Raw genomic sequence first — 17,898 nt, forward strand, 5'->3', positions numbered from 1 at the left:
TTGGTGTCCCGACTTTCATATTCACATAGATGCATGAGGAAACTGCAATCTATTCTTCTTTTCTGCTTCAAGACAAAATAAGTAACCTGAACCAATGGGATTGTTGCTTTTTTTTTCCTTTTTCATAACTACATGTTATTGTTGTTGTTTTTTTTTTTTGAAAAGTTAAACTTTTTCTAGTAAAAAAATCAAGCTCTTGTGCTTGTATTAAAAACAAGATAAACTAAGGTTTGAATAAAAACCTTTAACGTGCTGGGGTGAGGGAAGGCACTCCCTCGGAAATGTGAAAAGTTACATGGTCCAATCCAGCTCTGGCATAGGTGAACAATAGCATTTACTTAATTTTATCTGACAGTGATATTATATCCCTTGCACATTTCAAAGTGACATAACCTTGATTTATTTGTCAACCCCCTGGGACGCCTACAACACAATTAAACAAAGACAAGTGGTTGAACAGCGATCTCATTATTGGGTGTAAAAATCTAAGACATCAGTTTAGGGTTAGGGTTAGGGTTAGTCCATCAGTTTGCCTCCATTCTCGGCTCATTTCCCTGGCAACACTCTTGGAGGATCATTAGGAGGTTTGCTGCATCTCCGAGAAAGGAGAGGGTTTAGGGGAATGAATGCTAGATTTTGCAGGATTCTCCTGTTTGTGATTCTGCATTTCTTCTCCTAAAATATGCTAAAACACATTGTAAACAAAACAACATGAGCTTCTGTGAGGGATACTTTGAGCTTCTTAAGGGGAGGTTGGTTTGGATCAACAGGAGGATCTTTGCAATACAGATCCAAGGAAGTGTGGGAACTCCTTTTAGCCTGTGCAGCTCTGAACATTATTGCGCTGGATAGTCGTGTTTAATGTGGTGATCTGCCATGTGATGAACTGATGCGGGTCAAAGGGCTGTTTATCGCAGAGTGGACCACATGCAGCATGTCTAATGGGTGACTGTTAAATACTTATGTTTGGAAAGAATAATTAAAATGAAAATGCATGACACAGCATTTGCAGAAATGTATTTCCCTATGACAACAATCTGTTTTTTCATGGTTTATCTTCCCTTTTGTGAGGCTGTAACTTTAAAATCATAGAAATTTGAATTTGACCATTTTTGTTTCTCTATCGCATTCTCTAACTGAGACGACCAAAAAGTTGAACAAGTAAGAGTGCGGTATATAAATGATGGTCTCCAGCCGCCAGGATTGGCAGGTTGAATTGCCAAGGATTCTTAGTTTCACTGGTCACACGTGGGACTTCTTCTACAACAATTTCTGCACCCAAATCTATTTCAGTATTTGACAAATGAGGTTTTACTATGTGCAGCAAGATCTCCATTGTTCCACCCAGGATATTTTCAGGTGAACTCAGCGAAAGAACAGAGGCAAAATGGTGGACCATCTGTTATTATTACCTATCATCCCGGAGAAGAGCCGCAGACTAAATCTTGTGTCCTTATAAAATCTTTTTATCATCATGCACACTTCAGACTGACCACATATCATGAACATTTTGCACACTGCAAAAACATTTTGTGCCTGTAGTAACAAAAGGAAAGAAAGGAACGCCACAATTCACTCTTAAAAGACTATAGCCCCAGAGTAGCCATGGTAAACATGTTGAAAAGAGAAAATCTTGACAAAGAAAGGGACCAGTGATCTAGGCACCAGAAGAAGGCCCTGTGCTTCCAGACTGAACACCCATGCGGGAGAGGGCAGGGCGGCATCCTGACGGGGAGAGAGCAGGAATACCGGCAGTCTGATGGGCTTCTGGAGGAGGCCGCTGCAGAAAGGACTGCGCCCCCTGCAGTCAGCGAAGGGATTTTACCTCTGTCACGAGGCCATACATTCCAATGCTTGCGTACATTTCTTTGCTAGGTTGACTCGGTTAAAAACCACCCTGTTTCTTTTTGATTCACTGACACTCATAGCTATCATATTCCGACTGGAGAGCAAGAGATAAACCATGAGATTTTTCTTTGAATGGAAACGAAACACCGAAATATGACGCTCCCTACAACAGACAAAAATAACTGCGGCAGGAGTGATTGTCAGATTTCAACAAAGCTTTCTCGCTGTGACCATTTCTGATTGCTGTTGTTCTATGTTTCTACCTTTTATTGTATGGGCCTCTCTCTTCAGTTTCTTTTCTTAAGTTTTTTTCCCCCCTTTCCTTCGAGGGATAGTGTAGCACCCACTAGGTCCACTAGGTTCGAACACCAGGCGGTCCCGAGGAGCTGTCAAGAGATGATTGGGAAGCTCTCCGCGTCAGGGATGCCAGCGTCGGATCGACCAAAGAGGACGGAGGGAACAGCTTGTACCAACCAATGACTGTGTTTGACAAGTCTAATTCATCCAGCAGGATCTGTGCAACTCCCATGAAACTTTTATGGTCCATCCTGCCATAGTCACCCCAGACGATAACCTGAGGGAGAAGATTTGCTTTAAGCTACTCAGCTCAATCACGTGATGAGGAGAAAAAAAAAATATGGCACTCACCTGTAGGACTTTCCCCTGTGGGCTCTCCTCAAACAGCAGTGCTTGCTGGTACAGGGGGTCAAGTGTTTTCCGTGCAATCTTAGTTTTCTTTTTGGCTACATATGCTCCATTATTCAGCAGGTAGACTTTGACATATGGAGCTAAAGAATAGAAAAACAATAAAACGGTCTGAAAATACAAGCTGATCCAGATTTTAGTTAAAAAAAAACAAAATAACTGGTTTTAGTCTAATTGGAAGAAAAAAGAAAAATAAAACATAAATGTTGTATCCAGCCCATATAAACATTAAAAAGCAAAAGATAGCAGAGCACCTACAGCGTCTCGCAAAATGTATATTGAACTTTTTTTATATTTTGGAATGTCACGGTCACACCCTTCAGTGTTATTGGGGTTTAATGTGAAAGACCAACACAACGAAGTACACAACTGTTAAATACAGGATTTTCAACTGGTTTTTAAAATTAACAGTCTGAAAGGTGTGCCATGCATTTGCATTTGGCACTCTTTACTCTGAAAAAGGATGCTCACAAATGCCCCCCATACTCAATATGACTGAACTGAGCAACTGGCTAAGAAGAAGGAAGAAAAAAAAGTCAGTTTTTACAAAAGCAAACTCAAAAGAGTTCTTGGCAGTACCAAAATGCTCGATGTACCAGCTGCTATTTGAGTTTTACCATATGACCTGCTCACAGCACTGAAAACGTCTGTGAGCAAAAAACAGCTTTGTAAACAATCAGCAAACAAAGTCAAATAAAAAGAGTTTTTGGACCAGGGCTAAAGAAGCAGCCATTGCCCATCATGTGAGTACAGGGCACCTCTGCAAACCATTTACAGAAGCAGTAGCTGGGTGTTATTAGGTGCAGGTTCTTACCAGGCAGAGATTTGGATCCTGGCTTTTGTACGAGTCCTCGAGCTCTGATGACCTCCACCTCCAGCTGCCCTTTCTTCTCTATCATTCCAATCTGAATGTCACCTGAGTAATGACAGAGCAATGCTTGCTGAGAGGAACGACAAGTGGTTCAAATGATGAAAGGAAAAGATGATGTGATGCTGTAAACCAAGGCCAAACAGGGTAGTAGCTAAGCTGTTACCTCAGAGCTTTGCTAAGACATTGGGAAGCTTCTGAAGTGGTTAATGACTGGACAGAGAAAAAGACATCTATGTGTCTAAATAAACACAAATCAATGATAGTGGGTATCTTTAAAAAATAACCAAATGGAAAAAAGAAATCTTTAGAGAAACAAAACAAATAATTACAAGCTAAATTAGAACTAAACAAAGAACTACACAGTACAAACAATTAAATAAACCAAAAAGAATTTAATATATTTAAGAGAGAGAGAGGAAGAAAAGACAGGTAGACAAGATGGAAATGACTCATAGCAATGGGAGGAGAGATAAATATTTATAGTATAGATGGGACAAATAAATGAGAGGAGAAATAATAAACTAAATAAAAAACAACAGTAGAGACAAGTGTGACAATTTAGTACCTATGGCAGGAGTAGCCAGAGTTTGCCTGCCCACCAACTGTGCTGGTCCCAGTCCATCCAGGAAATCGCTGAACTGGCTGCTGGCACCCAGATTTAAACTAACACAGAAACTAATACAGAAAACACAAACAAAACCGAGCAAGTTTGTTCCTCGTGAAGTTCAGGTAGATCATTAATAAATCTTATCTGTTTTTCGGGAGGACATTTGTGATTTACTTACTTTCCCTCAGAGTTGCAGCTGTTCATGCTGCCGTTGTTTGACTCTCTGCTGGGCTGGCGGCTCATATTCCTGGAAAGCTCCACGGCCATGCCAGTCTCTGTGCTCCTCTGGATGCCCTTCTCCCTTTTAGTCTTCCCCTCTAGAAATTAAAGAGAGAAAAGAGGCAAGTGCAAAAACCTTTAATCCAACAGTTTACAGCCTTCGAGTTTGACGCAACAGAAAAACAAGCTCCTGAGGTCAGGCAGAGACTGTTCCAGAATGATCCAGAAAGTTTGCCATTTTGATTAAAATTGTCGCATGAACATTTCAAAACATGGACTTTGTGTGTAAATCTCTTTCCAAACCATATTTTAATACCACAGAACATGTTTGTTGATGACAAAATGCAATATTTTGCCAACATCTTTTAAGCTTAATTCTCTGATTTTCTAAGCGATTTCTAATTGTACATGTACAATCCATCAATATGAAAGTGTATAAGGGATGTGAATGTTGCTACCATTTAATTTACACAACAGAAGACAGACATTACATATGCAGCAGTACATTTGAATAAAAATAATTTAGATTCTAGTTCATTCTATGAGTTACAAATCAAAACAGTCCGTTAGTCGCAAAACGTCAAATAGCATAAAATAGCTGGAGGATAAAGCTCAGATTCAACCATATGAATCCAGTAAAATAAGGTTACAGCCTTACCTGACATTGCTGTCATCCATCATGACCAAAATAGATTATTTTATGAATTAGTGTTGGTCTGTGTCCCGTCTCTCTCTCTTTTCTCCCATCTTTACTTCAGAGATGAAACAGCGAGAGTAGGAGAACCAACCTCCGACTGCCCTCCCCAAACCCCCAGGCCAAGTGCTTTTTAATAGCTTTTTATGCCAGGAACAAAGAAGGGAAAGGCCGAATCTGGCTTTCATTCTACATGCTCTCAGTGGAAAGAGTGGCTGCTGGACATTTAAACTCTAAGGCAGCAGAAGATTTTGTCTTCTTTGGAAGGAAAGTACACTTTAAATTTTCTGGGTCTGGACTAAAGTATGTTTTAATACGTCAGGACAAATCATCAAGACTATTCCTATGAGAAAAATATTTAGAATGCTTTAAATAATCATTATTTCCAATAATTTAAGTAACATCATAGAGCTTAAAATAAAACTTAAATGCAGTCTTCTAAATAAATACAACAGCTGTAATTCTCCTTTCCCAAACAATAAAAAAAGTATTAAAAATGAAGGTTACAGGAACACAATAGAAAACTTGTGTCTTTTTACAACTTGATAATGAGTCAATTGCTGACAACAAATTTTGTCAGTGAAGAATAAAACTGTGAAGATACCCACGGCCTAAAATCTCAACATGATGGCATGAAACCCAACCCCCAAAATTTCTACAAATTTTCTGGAATTTTTAATTAAATAAAGAATTCCCCAAATATCTATTCAAATTATAACTAAACCTGAGGACTACATAATCTTGTTTTAGAGTACAATGGTGATACAAAGTTTGAACAGTTTGTGCGTGTGACTCACCAGGGTCGCTGATCTGTGAGGTGCTGCGGCTCCGGTTCTTGCCGACGATGGCCACGAAGCGAGCGCTGATGCTGGAGCGTCTCTTCTTGCTGCCGCCGCTTACGGTGCCCAAAGCGGTGTCTGATTGGCTGCCATCTGTGCGCTCCTGCGTGTAGATCTCACCGCTCACACTGGAGCTCTTCATCATGTTCCGACCCATAGATCGCATCTGCCGACTATAAGGTAGAGGACTCTGGATAAATCTAGGATCTTGTTGGTGTTATTGAGTATGCTCTAAATAAATGTATATAATAACCTTCCGATAATCTGGCATAACATAAAACAGCAGGAGCAGAACAGAAAGTGAACTTCTGTTTATTATGCCAAATGGGAACCAAATAGATTACACCTTCTGTTTTAAATGAACATAACTAGAGTTTACAGTTGTTGTTGGACTGAAAAAGAGTGTTCATCAACCAAGAGGCCATGATGTTATAAGTTCAGATTTCTTCTTAAACATTGCACTAAACATGAGCAGCAGCAGCAACGGTAACGTGAGCGATGCCGCCTCCTTGGGTTTTGGAGGAGCCAGCGCATGTCGATCCCCTCGGAGGGTGTCAATGTGCTGCAGGACAGCGCAGCCACACTGCCTCTTTCACTCAGACTCTCCGCTCCCAGTGGCTCCCTGACAGCTATGGTCCAATGACCCAGAGGAGCCGGGGAGAGGGAGGAAAGAGGGAGCGTGGTTTGAGGCCTCTCCACTGCCTCCTGCAAGGGAGTAGGAGAACTTCTGGCAGAGGATGGGTAGGATGGAAGGGGAAGATCCCGGTCTTGAGGATGGAGGGGGTCCGGGCAGTCACAGCACAGAAGGCATGCAAGGAGGGATCTAAGACATGCAGGGGGCGTATTGCACATATACATAAACACACAGACAAAAGGACAAATAAGATTTCAGTGTAAACATGTAGTTTTTGCATTTTTGTAATGTACAGCTCAATTTCTCAAAGATACTTCAAGCGTGTATACAGTGGATCTCGAAAGTGCACAGAGTCTTTAAAAGGCCATGCTTTGTTATGTCAAAAAGTGACACTTTGTTTCATAATTTCAAAACCTTTTCTGCAGATAGTGAAACAATTTATTTGTGGAAAAAGAAAAGAAAAACTACAATAACCTTGTGGTGAAGCATGTTTTGATTTCTTTTTCAGAATTCAATCTTTTTGAATTCAGAGCTGCAATAAAATAAAGTAACAGAAACAGAAATAAAGTTTAGATGTTCTTGTGGGATTTTCTTGTTTATTTATCTGCTTTTTTTAGATAACCAATATTTCCAAAGAAATTGCAAAGGAACAAATTAGTGGTCAAAGGTATCTGTCAGGGGAAGTGGACAAAAATATATTGAAAAATGGCTAATTATGAGATTGAAACTGGTCAGGAAGGCCAGCAACAACACTGAAGATACCAAAGGAATGTCCAGGAATTGGTGGCTCTTTTCTGAATGTTTACGATTTGTTTTTCTTTAGATGGAAATAGTGTTTTCATCAAGGCAGATTTTACTGTTGTCGACTAGTGAACTGAAGAAGAAGAGGGATTCAAATTGTCATCATAACAGTGATACCAAACATATTGTACATCCAAATGATCAAAAGGATGAATTCATGAGAAGAAAACAATTTTGGAATGGCATAGTCAAATTTATTTTTAGTTTCCTTAGAACAGATTTGTCTGTTTTTCAGCCAAATTGTGAATGAAGTGGGTGTTAAGGTTTATGGCGACGGTTTTGAAATAATCTTCCATGGTCTCATTTTGTCATATCCCAGAACAAACACTTCAGCACTAATGAAATCCCCGGTATGCTTAACAATTTTTTTTCAGCTCAAAATAAAACAACAAAAAATAAAATAAAAAATTACTTTTAATTACTCAAAATGCCAATTGCACAGGCAATTAGAGAAGGATGGTTGATGGAAGGTTGGATACAAAAAAAGCTATAAAAGTGAATGTGGTGTGTGTTTGTGTAATCCCAAGTCTTCTCTGTTTCCTTCTCCTGTTTATTCCATGAAGTTGGACAAACTGTCCTGAAGCAGATAACAGAATCCAGGAACACAGATATTAACAACCTGATTGCCTTCAGAATACAACTAATTAGATCCCCAGTTAAAGTGGGTGAACAATGCCTAGTTAGCCACACAAGTCTTGTAGTGGACACAGAAAAAGTGGAAAAAAGGTGGCCTGAAATAAAAGATCAAAACTGAACTATGTGTAAAAGGAAACAAGTGATGGAGAACTAGTCTGCAATATTGAAGACAACATGGTAGTTTAAAGAAATCGCTCTTTAAGCAGCAGTCATATTAGTAGAGGAACAAGCGCTAAAACAGGGATATTAAAATACCTGGTATCATTTAAAGTCTTTACACTCAAACAGACTCTTCTCACATCCAACTCTTCAAAGTGTGAGAGGTTCTGCTTATCCATAAAATCGTTAGGACTGTAAAGAACAGGGTCACCTTCTCTCACTTTCCCAGACTTCAATATATTTGCCGGGTAATAAGCTGCACTACATCACCACCTGACCCATGGAGGACTACTGGGATTGGGTCATTTGTCCCTGTCAGTGCCCTGCTTCTGGTCAGCCAGCACTGTGTATGTGTTTGAGTTCAAAATGTCCTTCTTAGATCAGCTTGACGTCAGCTAAGCCTAATCATGGTTCGCTTATGTTTAGTTTTGCTTCAGTTCTTGCTTATTTTCAGATAATTTATGAGTTCAGTTCAGCATTGGATGCTGTTTATCATCAGGCTTTCGGACAGCTATGTGTGATAAAGAGTCATGACGCTGGTGGAAAGCACTGCATCCACTCATTCAAATATAGTAAACCTACAAATAATATTTAATAATAATTAAGCCTTATTTGCTTCTAGTTAAGGTGAATAACCACATTATCTTTTACAAAATACGTTTAATCACTAACGGCCAGAAAGACACTGACTTTATCTGAATTCTCTATTCTTAATGAACAATTTCAATCTATGAATGCACTATTATATGCCCTTATTTTTGAGCAACTCTTTCTAAACATGTTCTTGCCTGTTTTTCAAACAAATCATCTCTAGAAAATAAAAAACATGACAAAAGAATCCACAAAATAAGACGCAAATAATTTATATGTTTTGTTTGTCCTATTTTCAAATAACTTCAGAGTTTGGCAAATATTTGGAAATACTTGGATGCTTGTGAGGTTTCACTGGAAACCACCGCAGCACAGAAGCCATACGTGAGCAGCTGAAGAGCAATCAATAAGCCAGAAAAGCAAAGCTGTTTTTTTAAAGCTGCTGAAAGCTCTCGGAGGTCAGTAGATCTCTGTCTGAATGTTTTTCTTTGTATTGGTGATTTATTGAAATATTTAGATGCACATTTTATTAATGCTGTTTCTGAATGTGTTAATGTGCAGACAATCAAATCTATTTTATTTATGTCCAGTTCAACGTTATTCTGTAAATTACATAATGTTGGCGTTTGCTTTTTTCCTCAGTCATAAGGGAGGGGAAGATTGATTTTAGAGGAGGCGGAGAATTATTGTTACCTGGAGTCCCTTGTGTCTCCTGCTACAGTGTGTCTTCTGCGTTTCAACTCCTGAGAGAAGCGTCTCTTTCCTGCTTCCCTCTTGTTCTCCTCCTCTCCGTTCACCTCCCACGATATCCTCCTGTCCTTTTTGTCCTCCTCTAAAGACTTTGATCTAAGATTGTTTTTAAGTTGTCCCATTTGGTGAGTTTGCGTGATTGTTTGTATGTGACGATGTGTGTGACAGAGGAGACGAATCATGCAGAGGAGCGGAAGCATGCAATATTCAGGAAAAAAAACAAAACAAAACTGTGATTAACATGCAGTTTAAAAAAAAAAAAAAAAAAGTAAAATATTGTTCAGATTGTGACCAGAGCATGCACCAAAAAACTGACCTGAGCCGTCCTCCGGGCCGCTCTGATTGTATAGACATGTAACTGGTGCTACTGAGACGAGAGGCACTGCTGGCACGGGAAAGAGCCGACGCGTCGCTCATGTCGCTGTCTGAAGATCTAGCCGACATGTTGTCACTGCTGCGCCTCTGCTCTGCGTACATCTGCAATCAAAGCTCTGGCGGGTTAATCTGATTTATGCCAAACTGGGGATCAAAAACCTACATTCTGAAAAAGTGATCTAAAGCTTCACAGAAGAGGAGTTGGAGATGCACACCTCCCGTTTGGTCTTGAGGTCTGTTTGAGAGTTGTGGGAGGCTGAAGGCCGGTAGGAATGTACTTTCACTGGCAGCTGTCGGGCTCGCTCCTCCACTGCTAGGGCTGATACAAATAAGAAGATAAATAAGGCTTTAAGAAGAGAGTAAAACTAATTTTACCTTGAAAAACATATTGATTGATTACCCTCTTATGCACAAAGAGAAAAATCATTTTCATGCCATTTTGACCCTGTATCAGAACTGTTAAATTTGGTCAAGGTGAATCCAAAGTAGAATATATATTTAAAAAATGAAAGGAAAAAAATAAATTACAATAAAAGATAAAAACAACATATTTGCATCCTTTTACATTCTCCAGACCATCTTAGTAGAGACAGGGCACACCACTCTTAACTTATAAACTTAATGTAAAGATTCAATGCCAAATTTTGACTTTGGTGTAGTTTTAAACTGTTCATATATTTTTGTTCTGCTTTGCTTTACATTATGGCTTGAGAAACATACCGTGCTCTATGCTGCTGCTCTTCGCAGGAAGCTGTGGAAGCTGCCGACCCCTTCGACCGGATAACACAGTTGGAGGAGAAGGGCTGCCGTGTGGGTGTGCTCTAGCGATAAGCGTCAAAGAAAAAAAAAAAAAACTGATGGAAGGATGAGACATGTCTAGTCCCAAAATTAAATATTGACATATTTAAAAATGGAATCACAGGAGCAACAAACTGACATCTGCAGAAAAGTTAGACAATAAAGTTAGGAGATAAGGAAAAGGAGTAAAGGACAATGTTCTGGGTATGTTCTCTACAGTAGGCTACACACATCCTAGAAGAGCACATGGGGAAAAAAAAATACCTGCTTGAAAACATGAATAGAAGCACACATAGGGGGAGGAAAAGATCAACACAGATAACAACATGCACCTGTCCGGCCGTGGCGAGTTAGGACAGGAACCTGACAGCACTGTCTGTACAAAGGGCCTGAGGGGGCCCCCTCTTCTTCTACTGCCCCTTAGGATAGAGGTGGGCTGAATTCGACTGCCGGCAGCAAATAAAAAAAAATAATTATAAAAGGAATATCAAACTATCTAAAGAGAGCAAAAAAATACCTCATTAAAAATGCCACACAAAGTTTTACTCCTCTTGGGGTCCGGTGTTTCATACAATAAGCCATCAAATACATGTTACTGTGATTTTGACTATTGTGAACTAAGAAATAATTTTACAGACATTAGGGTAAGACTCTTAGTATTCACATGTAGCAGATTTTTTTTTTTTTTTTTTACAAGAGATGCACCAATCAATTGCGTAAAAATTGTTCTGAGATTCTACTTTTCTACTTAATTAACTGCAACAACATGAAACACTTTCACCCTATTTAGCCTCTAAATACATCAGCCAACAGCATGAACTTTGAGGCAAATTTTTTGAGTTGGATAAAAATCTGTTGCATTTTAGTGACATATTGTGTGATGCATAAGATAAACATCTACTTCTGTCTCAGAACCCAGAGCAAATTTTCTCTATAGTCCTCATAAATGACATCAGAAAGAGTCAAAATCAGAACCCACAATATCAAAAATGAATTTGGTATCAGAAGGGGAAAAACATTATGGCTGCTGCTCCATTTTGTAAAAGCTCTGATCATCTCATGATGAGGTTCGCGCCAAACGTACCATGTTGACTCTGTTTGAGGATCAACAGATGGCTGCAACCAGTCAGCATGTAAGTTTAAACTGCAAACGACCTAATCGCACAACTGTAGGCTCCCTGAAGGTGGGATCTGCTACATGATGAAATTAATTGCCCTCTCAACACATAGTATCACTATCAAATGTCAGTTTGCCTGTGAATGCAAATTACACAACGGGACATGGGGGTATTTTGTGATCTCATAGGTTCAACTTCGATTCATCTCGCATCATTTGTCTGTCACACTCACCACACTTAACAAACCTTCTTACATTCATCTCTAATAGGGGCCACAGAGTTGTGAGATCTGTAGGTCCACTTTCCACTTTATTTTATTATGTTGTATTGCACTGTATCACATTGTACAATAAAACTGGTAGACTTTGTTAGAGAATTGTGTTCTAAAACTTTCTATTAAAATATCAACGTTAAAACTGCTAAAATCTGAGGGATAAAACTTTGAATAAACAGTTCATTTCATTTTAGTTAGTATTAAGTTCGCAATTATTCACACTTATGGCAGATTTAGTTTCAAAGCATTTTCAAAAATCTGGGAAGTTTGTTTCTGATAGTTTATGAGGGAGGCATCGCTCAAAAATGTTTAAAATATATGTAAACATAAAAGGAGTTGTTTCCATTTTTTTAAAAGATGGCTTGTTGAAAATGGTTTATATCAAACAGATTCTGTGCTGACTGGGCAAATTCAACATCATATGTAGTGCTGCATACTTAAAGATCTCACCAAGAATGAAGTGATGATAAAAATGAGAGGAGAGGAAACTGATCAAATGAATGAATGAATGAATGAATGAATGAATGAATGAATGAATGAATGAATGAATGAATCTGTGAATGGAAAAATGATCTTACCTGTCCAATTCAAGACACTTTCTGCTTTCCCACGGACAGTTTAGACTGGATGAATTAATACTCTCACTGTTTTGACAACCAAAAAATAGAGGAAGACAAAGAATGTGTGTGGAAAGCAGCCACCCCTTTGATGTGCGCTGAATGTTGCCTCAGGATAAAAAAAAAAACTAAGATCCTAAAACTGTTGCTGTACTTTTTTAGGGAGGATTATGAAAGCAATTTTACTGAGAAGTGCACATCATGTAAACTCTTTTTCTTCCCTAATAACAATGTTGTACCAAACAAAGTGCTTTAAAACCAAAGTAGTGTTAAAAATGACAGTGGGAGTTCAGCAGAGAAGCAGCTACAGCAGAATAAATATGGAATTACACAGCTTTAGAGCACAAGTCTTTATGAGGAAAGGGAACGAAACAGCATTGATCTCAAGGTTTGTGATATGTTATATCAAGCTTGAGCTCTAAGCAGCAGGAAATGCTTCCAGAAGGAAAAGTCAAGGTGGTTTGAGCAGCAAAGCAAAGCAGAAGCAAGAAGTAGGGAGAAAGCAGATGGGAGGGAAGGCCTGATATACCTCTCTTCCTCTGGGGCCACATGATCTACTAAGATCCTGGGGCTTGGGGGAGTCCTGCAGGGCAAAGAATTGGAGAACCTAAAGGGGCAGGAGAAGGAGGAGCGTTCCAGGGTGAGAACACCAGGAGATTTTATTAGTAAAGGCCATGAATGTACTGCACACTTCATGGCACAGTATTAGAAAGGTAGACATGAACCATCTGTAGTCATACAGGACATCAGAACTATGAAGAAGCAGCTTGAGAAAAAGTTCATTATATGTGTTTGTACTTTTAATTTACATACCAGCTCATTTACATGTGAACACATAACCTGAAAATTATATCTGAAGGACTCCTCTAATGTGAACTGAGATAACTTTCCACAGCACAATGTAGGACTGAAATCATGTTTAAACAAATTTATGATTCTTCAATTCAACAATGTTGGGAAAGTGTAAGTAAGCATTTTCATACCAGAGCTACTATTTCTGTAAAGGTTAATCTGGACCAATTGACATCCATAGATGCCAGTTGCTTGGAGAGAAAGGTTTTTCATATTCTTCATAAAGCATTCTTGTGTGAGTTTGGAGAGAAAATGTGTAGTTATAAGGGGCAGGGCACATGATATGAGATGAGGTGAAAACATGGAATATCTTTAAAACAATAAATACTGGATCATGTCATCCCTGTAAACACACGTATGTAAAGTCCCTGTAGAGCTGCCCGAGTCACAAAATGCATATTTTTTGTCAGATACCTGTCTCTGTTAGAGGAGGGAAAGTTGGTGTCTGGTCTCAGACATGTGGTGCTGGCACTCCTCACTCTGTCCAGGGATGGCTGCAGGTCGCTGCAACGCCACAAAATGGTAGAAGAACAAGGCAGAGAAACAAAGATGAAAAACAAAATCAGCTAGATCCAATGAGTGATGAGAAAGAGTAGAGTGTTTTATTAAAATGCAGGAAAGAGAGAGAAAGGACATACATAAGAAGAGTAGAGACAGAGATTTAAGAAGGTGGTGGTGAGGGGAGAGGTAGAATCAGATAGTACAGAAACATGTAATGGCCCTGCTGTTACACTTTTAGCAAGTCATTCCTAGCAACCAAACGTTGGGAGATCACTGAGATGGTAGGCTGATGAGTTACCATGGAAACCAGGTGTCAGAGGCAGAAGGATTGGTTTGTATGAGTTTGTAATTGGTTCACAGATATTTGTATACATCTGTGTGTTTATCCCATTTCACTTTCTGACATCAAGTGGCTTTAAATGGATGCCATCGTATAACATCGAATGACCTAAATGTTGAAAGTGGCAATCCTGCAACTAAACAAAGAACATGCAGCGACATGGAAACAGGCAAACTTAGAAGTAATTGGATCATTTTTGAATCAACAAATGCAAATAACACAAGACATAAACACATATGCATTTCCACAAAAGGACAGAACAACAAACCAACTAATTTAGCTGGGGTTCAATTGAATAGTTTCTTTTATTCACCTTTATGAGTAAATTAACCTTGAAATAGCAGCAATGATAAGTAGTCATGAGCTCATATGAGATTATGGTGGTAAAATAAACTTGAGTAAAAACGTCTTCATATTGCATAGGAATAAAAAATGTAAAACATGATCTAAATGTTTGTATTCTAAACCAAAAGTAGCAACAGTGAAGGGTCATTTTATACCGCATTAAAAACATAAATACAGTTATTAATAAATAAATAATAAACACTGCATCAAGTAAATATATGCCCTGATGAAATAAAACAATGTTTATTTTTAATGCGTAGATTATTTTGTCAATCACATTTTTATTTCATTATGTATTTCATAATAGACTTAATTTGTGATCTTTATTTTGTGTGTTTCAGAGCCTACCTCCACTTTTGGCAGCAAAATATCCATTTAATAATCTTATTTTTTTTTGTCATAGCGACATTCATTCATTTGATGGAAAATTCCAGAATTTTACTCTTGATTTGGATATGTGCGTACATTCATCTTTGTGCTGAAAAATATTTTTTTTATTGTCAGCTGTCTTAGAACCTTGGAAGTTTTGTGGCAAAATTGGACATTTTTCTTTTTTAAAATTGCCCATTATTCTCTCCATCCTAACTAAGACTTCAGTCCAAGCTAGAAAATAAAAACATGACGAAGCAATATGTCACCACCACCATGCTTCACTGTGTGCGTGTGTGTTTAACTTTTGGAATGAGTTGTCAGGAAGTTTAAGGAAAAACCTACTAGACCACACATATTTGAGCTTGACCAGAGGTGTTCAGCAAGATGCCAAGTGTTTTCTCTATAAGTCTAAATGTGGTGGGTGACCCTGAGCAAAGGCATATGTACAGCTTTAAAAGACTATACAAACTTAACCAAACACAGTATTGTTTGATTAACAATCTACTGTCTCTCCTAAACAACTTTAGTATATTTTTTTTCCTTTGAGTTTTACAGGTTATAGCTAATATTTAAGGAGGGAAAATGAAATGGTTTATCTTGGTTTAACTTCTTTAAATCACAAAAACCTCACATTTTAAATGCTGGGTGCAGATTTCTCTTAATGTACGGCTAATTACAAAAGTAGATAATTAATTTAAAACTGGTGCAATGCTTCACATGTTAGAATTATCATGTCAGTCGAGAGTAAAACCGTGTTTCAGACTGGTGACAGAATGAGAGTGGAAATGTGTGAAATTTGCTCTGTTCTTACCTAACCGTGACCTCGTCTGTGAACCTGAGAACACGGTGTGTGAGGATGCTACGAGGCAAGATGCCGCCCCCCTCCTGTCTGGTATATGGCTTACTCTTTAGGCATGCAGGGAGGGTGGAGCTGTGTACCAAACACCCGCATGCAAAGAAAGGCAAAGGAAAACCAAATGACACATGCAAGTGACAGAGTGAAGCAGCAACTCAACAGGTGAAGGTGGGGTTAAGAAATGAAAATCTGCATCACAACATCAAGCATCAAGTGCACTGAACAAATGTTTGCCTTATTACTGATAAAGCAGGTTTGTTTGGTTTTTTTTGTTGCTTTTTTTAGTTTTTCTTTGAACCTAAATGCATCAGATCATCAAACTAATTTCCGTATCAGACAAAAGTCATTTTATTTACTGAGGATAAAGCAACAAGCCAAACCAATATGCCGCAGTGTGAACCATACTATTCCCTTGTTAAATTATGAGTTAACTGTGATTCGCCACACTTTTTGGAAAGCTGAGTTCAATTATGCAATCCACACAGAGATCTGATTATTATCCAGACATCCACAATTAAGAAATCCCTTAAAATATTACAGAAAGCATTATACCCACAATCTGAAGCAATTCAGGAACAGATGAGAAAAACGTAATTGAAATCTATCTGGAAAATGCAATTACAGCCACAGTCCAGAAATTGAGAAAACAGAGAACAGGGATAAATTTTCCCAGGAACAGGAGGCTTCATAAAATTATTCTAAGAGCACATTGCAAACTCATTCAGATAAAAACAAACCCACAACAATATGTAAAGCGGCATTCCCCAATCTTTGCTCCCAACAGAAAGGACTTGTTCCCCTAGAGGACTATGGAGATCAGGGTTTGAGATTTTAGTCATATCTATTGCACGTCTCAAGATACCTTAAATACCTCAAAGTGCCTTTGGCAACATCCAGAAGCTCCCTCCTCTATATCGACTTACACAATGATATTCTTCTCCCTTCCACTATGCATTATAATACTTCTAAGGCAAACTGGTAGAAGCACATGAATGCATTAAAATAAAAATTGCTCACACAACCTGCTTGTCAATATTGCCAAGATATTCTTTCTGGTTATCAGAGTCTGACAATAAAATTTGTTTTATGATTAGGGGGAAAACCAACACCGTAGCTACATAATGACATGTTACTCGGTGCAGGTGAGTTTTCTGTAAGCTCAGATGGCCTTCAGATTTTTAAGATAAGGTAAATACTATATGAACACATAAGCTAAGCTAAATTCCATCTGCAACGTAAGAGCAAGGATTTCATTACGTAAAGGCATAGAGATAGTTTTATCTAGTTGGAGATTATGTGTAATGCTTATTACATAATATAATCTACAGATCTATTTCTTGAGAGAAATCAACAATATTGTAGATTTGTATAATGTATGTACATATAATTTAAAAGGTTATAGCTGGGAAGTTTATTCTGTTTAATATGAGAGTTTTTACCTCATGGTAGTTATGTAGCTATGAGTAGAGTAGTGCAGATAATGACAGATTAATTTTACGCTGACTCAGATATAAAAAAATGGAAAAGCTAAGAGTATGGAAATAGATACTACAGTCAATATCTCTGAAATATATAAGTGCAATGACTACACTTAGCAAGCTTGTTTCCAGTATCCTTTCCAAAATAAAAAATAAAATAAAATAAAATAATAATAATAATAATAATAACAATAATGATAATATTTCCTGAACCAGATGAAATAATATAAATACCCATATAAATATATATATATATATACATACGCATTTACCCATTTACCTGTCATACATAAATAATATATACCTATTTACACACCCACATATATTTACACACCCAACTCAACACCCAACTCCAACACACTGTGGATGAGTTGCCCAACTCATCCACAGTGCTGTAATTCCCAGCCAAATTCATCACCCTTGTTCATCCTTATACTTTTGAGTAATAATCATTTTGAGTCTTTTATTTTGGTTTTTCAAAATGGGATCAGAATCAAAACCTGTAGAAACGGGGTAGTTCATAAAATCTTTAGAAAATATAGATATTTTAAATGATCTCGTCTTTACTAAAATTTATACCTTCCAAGAGATGAATGGTATACAATGGTTTAGTAAAGG

General features: G+C 38.1%; 1 protein-coding gene across 9 annotated transcripts in view; it reads right to left on the reverse strand.

Moving 5' to 3' along the window:
- The window catches only part of rims1b (regulating synaptic membrane exocytosis 1b), a 61,872-nt gene continuing 43,974 nt past the window's right edge, over positions 1–17,898 (reverse strand). For 2 of the 9 annotated variants that reach the window (XM_044113200.1, XM_044113199.1), the window contains 13 exons: positions 13,803–13,892; positions 13,066–13,143; positions 10,860–10,973; positions 10,450–10,550; positions 9,945–10,048; positions 9,671–9,831; positions 9,298–9,450; positions 5,742–5,956; positions 4,210–4,348; positions 3,990–4,099; positions 3,368–3,469; positions 2,497–2,636; positions 1–2,422 (listed from right to left, as the gene is read on the reverse strand). In XM_044113200.1, coding sequence (XP_043969135.1) covers positions 2,204–2,422; positions 2,497–2,636; positions 3,368–3,469; positions 3,990–4,099; positions 4,210–4,348; positions 5,742–5,956; positions 9,298–9,450; positions 9,671–9,831; positions 9,945–10,048; positions 10,450–10,550; positions 10,860–10,973; positions 13,066–13,143; positions 13,803–13,892 — 1,726 coding nt within the window. In that variant the 3' untranslated portion in view covers positions 1–2,203. Of the gene's footprint in view, positions 2,423–2,496; positions 2,637–3,367; positions 3,470–3,989; positions 4,100–4,209; positions 4,349–5,741; positions 5,957–9,297; positions 9,451–9,670; positions 9,832–9,944; positions 10,049–10,449; positions 10,551–10,859; positions 10,974–12,497; positions 12,564–13,065; positions 13,144–13,802; positions 13,893–15,757; positions 15,878–17,898 lie in introns of all 9 variants that reach the window. The other 7 variants (XM_044113202.1, XM_044113201.1, XM_044113204.1 and 4 more) reach the window with 4 other exon arrangements.

Source organism: Gambusia affinis, linkage group LG04 (genome assembly GCF_019740435.1).
Source record: "Gambusia affinis linkage group LG04, SWU_Gaff_1.0, whole genome shotgun sequence".
NCBI lineage: Eukaryota > Metazoa > Chordata > Actinopteri > Cyprinodontiformes > Poeciliidae > Gambusia > Gambusia affinis.